The 707-nt window shown below is 32.5% G+C and overlaps 1 protein-coding gene across 1 annotated transcript; it reads right to left on the reverse strand.

The window, feature by feature from the left end:
* Window positions 1–9: 9 nt before the first annotated feature.
* Window positions 10–476, reverse strand: LOC106114057 (uncharacterized; the record flags this gene model as incomplete). The annotated part of the gene is made up of 1 exon (XM_013307172.1): window positions 10–476. A coding segment is annotated over exon 1 (401 nt), but the record flags the coding sequence as incomplete, so codon positions are not given.
* Window positions 477–707: the final 231 nt, after the last annotated feature.

A 707-nucleotide genomic window follows, 5' to 3' on the forward strand; every position in this document is an offset into this window, starting at 1 on the left:
AAGTTTCGCAGGTGGCGAAGGAAAGCAGTCGGCTTTCGATCCCCTCGCTGTTCTTCGCTCAACAATTGTCGAGTACGCTGCTTTTTCGACGTGGAAAAACGCTTAATAATTTCTGCTTTTAAATGCTGATATTTATCCTTGGTTGGTGGATTTGATAAAATATCCTCCACCTCGTCAGCAAGATGAGCATCAAATTTTGAAAGTACATGCCCATATTTAGTTGAATCTTGTGTAATACCCGCTATTTCGAATTGTGCCTCCGCTTGTGTGAACCATATTCTTGGGTTGTCACGCCAAAATTCGGATAATTTAACTGACACCCCCATAACCTGCGCGTCTGGATTCGTTAATTTAGCTATTTGTTTTTGTAAATCTAAAATCTGTCTCTGTAATTCCTCCTCTTTTGACATTGTGAACAAAATAAATTATTATTCAATTAAATCAAAACAATAAAGTGAAAATTTAAATTTGTAAAATTAAACTGAAATACAATTCAATTTAAATTAAATCAATGAAAAGAAAATTTAAATTAATTTCACAAAAAAAAAAATAGTCACAATTAGAACCTATAGTAACATACATATAACACACGTGAATTACAAGTGAGAACAAATAGTAATCCGTACTATGGAAGAATAGGTCATTAAAATCAAAAGTGAGTTACAAGTGAGAACACATAGGTACTCTTTTTAAATAAACAAATGTTT

Source organism: Papilio xuthus, unplaced genomic scaffold, assembly GCF_000836235.2.
Source record: "Papilio xuthus unplaced genomic scaffold, Pxut_1.1 DF829950.1, whole genome shotgun sequence".
NCBI lineage: Eukaryota > Metazoa > Arthropoda > Insecta > Lepidoptera > Papilionidae > Papilio > Papilio xuthus.